Source organism: Ceratina calcarata, unplaced genomic scaffold, assembly GCF_001652005.2.
Source record: "Ceratina calcarata isolate Rehan_Ccalc_2016 unplaced genomic scaffold, ASM165200v1 scaffold248.2, whole genome shotgun sequence".
Lineage (NCBI taxonomy): Eukaryota > Metazoa > Arthropoda > Insecta > Hymenoptera > Apidae > Ceratina > Ceratina calcarata.
In genome coordinates this window covers 7,505-8,911 of record NW_017146801.1, presented here as the reverse complement: position 1 = coordinate 8,911, position 1,407 = coordinate 7,505, and the positions used below count along the sequence as shown (strand labels likewise).

Below are 1,407 nucleotides of genomic sequence, written 5' to 3'. Positions count from 1 at the left end.
TTTCTAATTAATAAAAGTAGTCAAAATATGTTGTTTAAATTTTCATTGCAAGCACGAGTAAAAAAGTTGAAAAACGTAACATTCACATTTCTCTTTACTATTTCTATCAATTTTAATTTTTCACAATCACACATAACTTGGTACACATAATTTAGTAAACTACATAACTATAAATCATCCACACGACTAGTAAAAAACATTCTGGTCATTTAGTCTGATTTTAATAAAGTTAAATATTAAAAGGATATTAAAGTAAAAGTTATTCAATTTTAAATAGCGTGTGTTCAGTTTTTCTCTTCACTATATACATAAACTGGTCATTTAGTTCTGTTTTATTGCATGAGCACTTTGGCTCTTCGCTTTGAGGACTGTACAAAAACTTATCTTAGGAACGTATGGACAAAATCTTTGCTTTTAAAATCAAGACTGTCGTCACATTATTATATACTTCATACTCCATTTACTATATATTAATTGTTCGAATTTTTCAGTTACAGAGAACAATAACAAGATGAGGATAGTAGTCTTTGTTTTTGCATTATTTGCCACAATGTGCTCAGTATTTGCGTACGTACCACCTGTACGTAGACCAATAGGTGGTTCTCAATTTCCAACATTCCCCGGTCAGGGGCCATTTAATCCAAGACTGAGATGGCCATATCCACCGCCAAGGGTGAATAGTTTTTATACATATAAAGACTTGTTTAAACTTGTGGCTTATTAAGTCCACAAATAGAAAATTTATGGTTCTTACATTATTTTAGGAATGTGTCTCTGTTTCATTTTCTGCATTAATATTTTAATATTTATTAATATCATTTAACAATACCTGTACGTATTTCTTGTTACAGCGAATGTTTTAATAGTCAAACCAAGAACAAATCCTACCTTCATTAAGAGGTTCAATATGTGAATTGTGGTGACGCAATTTTTCATGGTAATATGAAGGATAAATACAGTATTGTCTCAACTTTATAATTATGTATATGTATATCGAAATAAGTAAATCTAATTTTACTTCATTCTTCACTCAAGATTCTTTTCTTTATATTTTTTTATTATAACCTCTAAATCATTATTGTACTATGACATAAGCGCCACCGTACTCGAGTACTCAAATTTTTAAGAACTAAACGCAAATCGGTGCAATAGGTTCACGTATAGAAAAAGTGCTTATGTGTGCGTGAATCTTATCTATATCAAGTCCTTCCCTAAGAGTATAAATCTATATAAGTTGCAGATAAGTTGATTAGAATTCAACAAAGAGTATTTCAGAACGAAAATGGATTTTCGCATAATGATACAGTTATTGAAAAGTATCAACATTTATATTTTGCGCAACATTGAACATTCGTATCGTAATTATTACATGTTTCATTGAATCCTTGTAAATATTAAATATTTGAA

At 29.4% G+C, this 1,407-nt stretch overlaps 1 protein-coding gene across 1 annotated transcript; it reads left to right on the top strand.

Moving 5' to 3' along the window:
• The first annotated feature begins 197 nt into the window (after positions 1–197).
• Positions 198–1,034, top strand: LOC108622846 (abaecin). The gene is made up of 2 exons (XM_018020950.2): positions 198–673; positions 852–1,034. The coding sequence occupies exons 1-2, from the start codon at positions 512–514 to the stop codon at positions 861–863; spliced, it is 174 nt and encodes a 57-aa protein (XP_017876439.1). The 5' UTR covers positions 198–511; the 3' UTR covers positions 864–1,034.
• Positions 1,035–1,407: the final 373 nt, after the last annotated feature.

Bases quoted from the DNA above. Each gene is read 5' to 3' on its own strand.
- LOC108622846 (XM_018020950.2), top strand. From the start codon at position 512: ATGAGGATAGTAGTCTTTGTTTTTGCATTATTTGCCACAATGTGCTCA.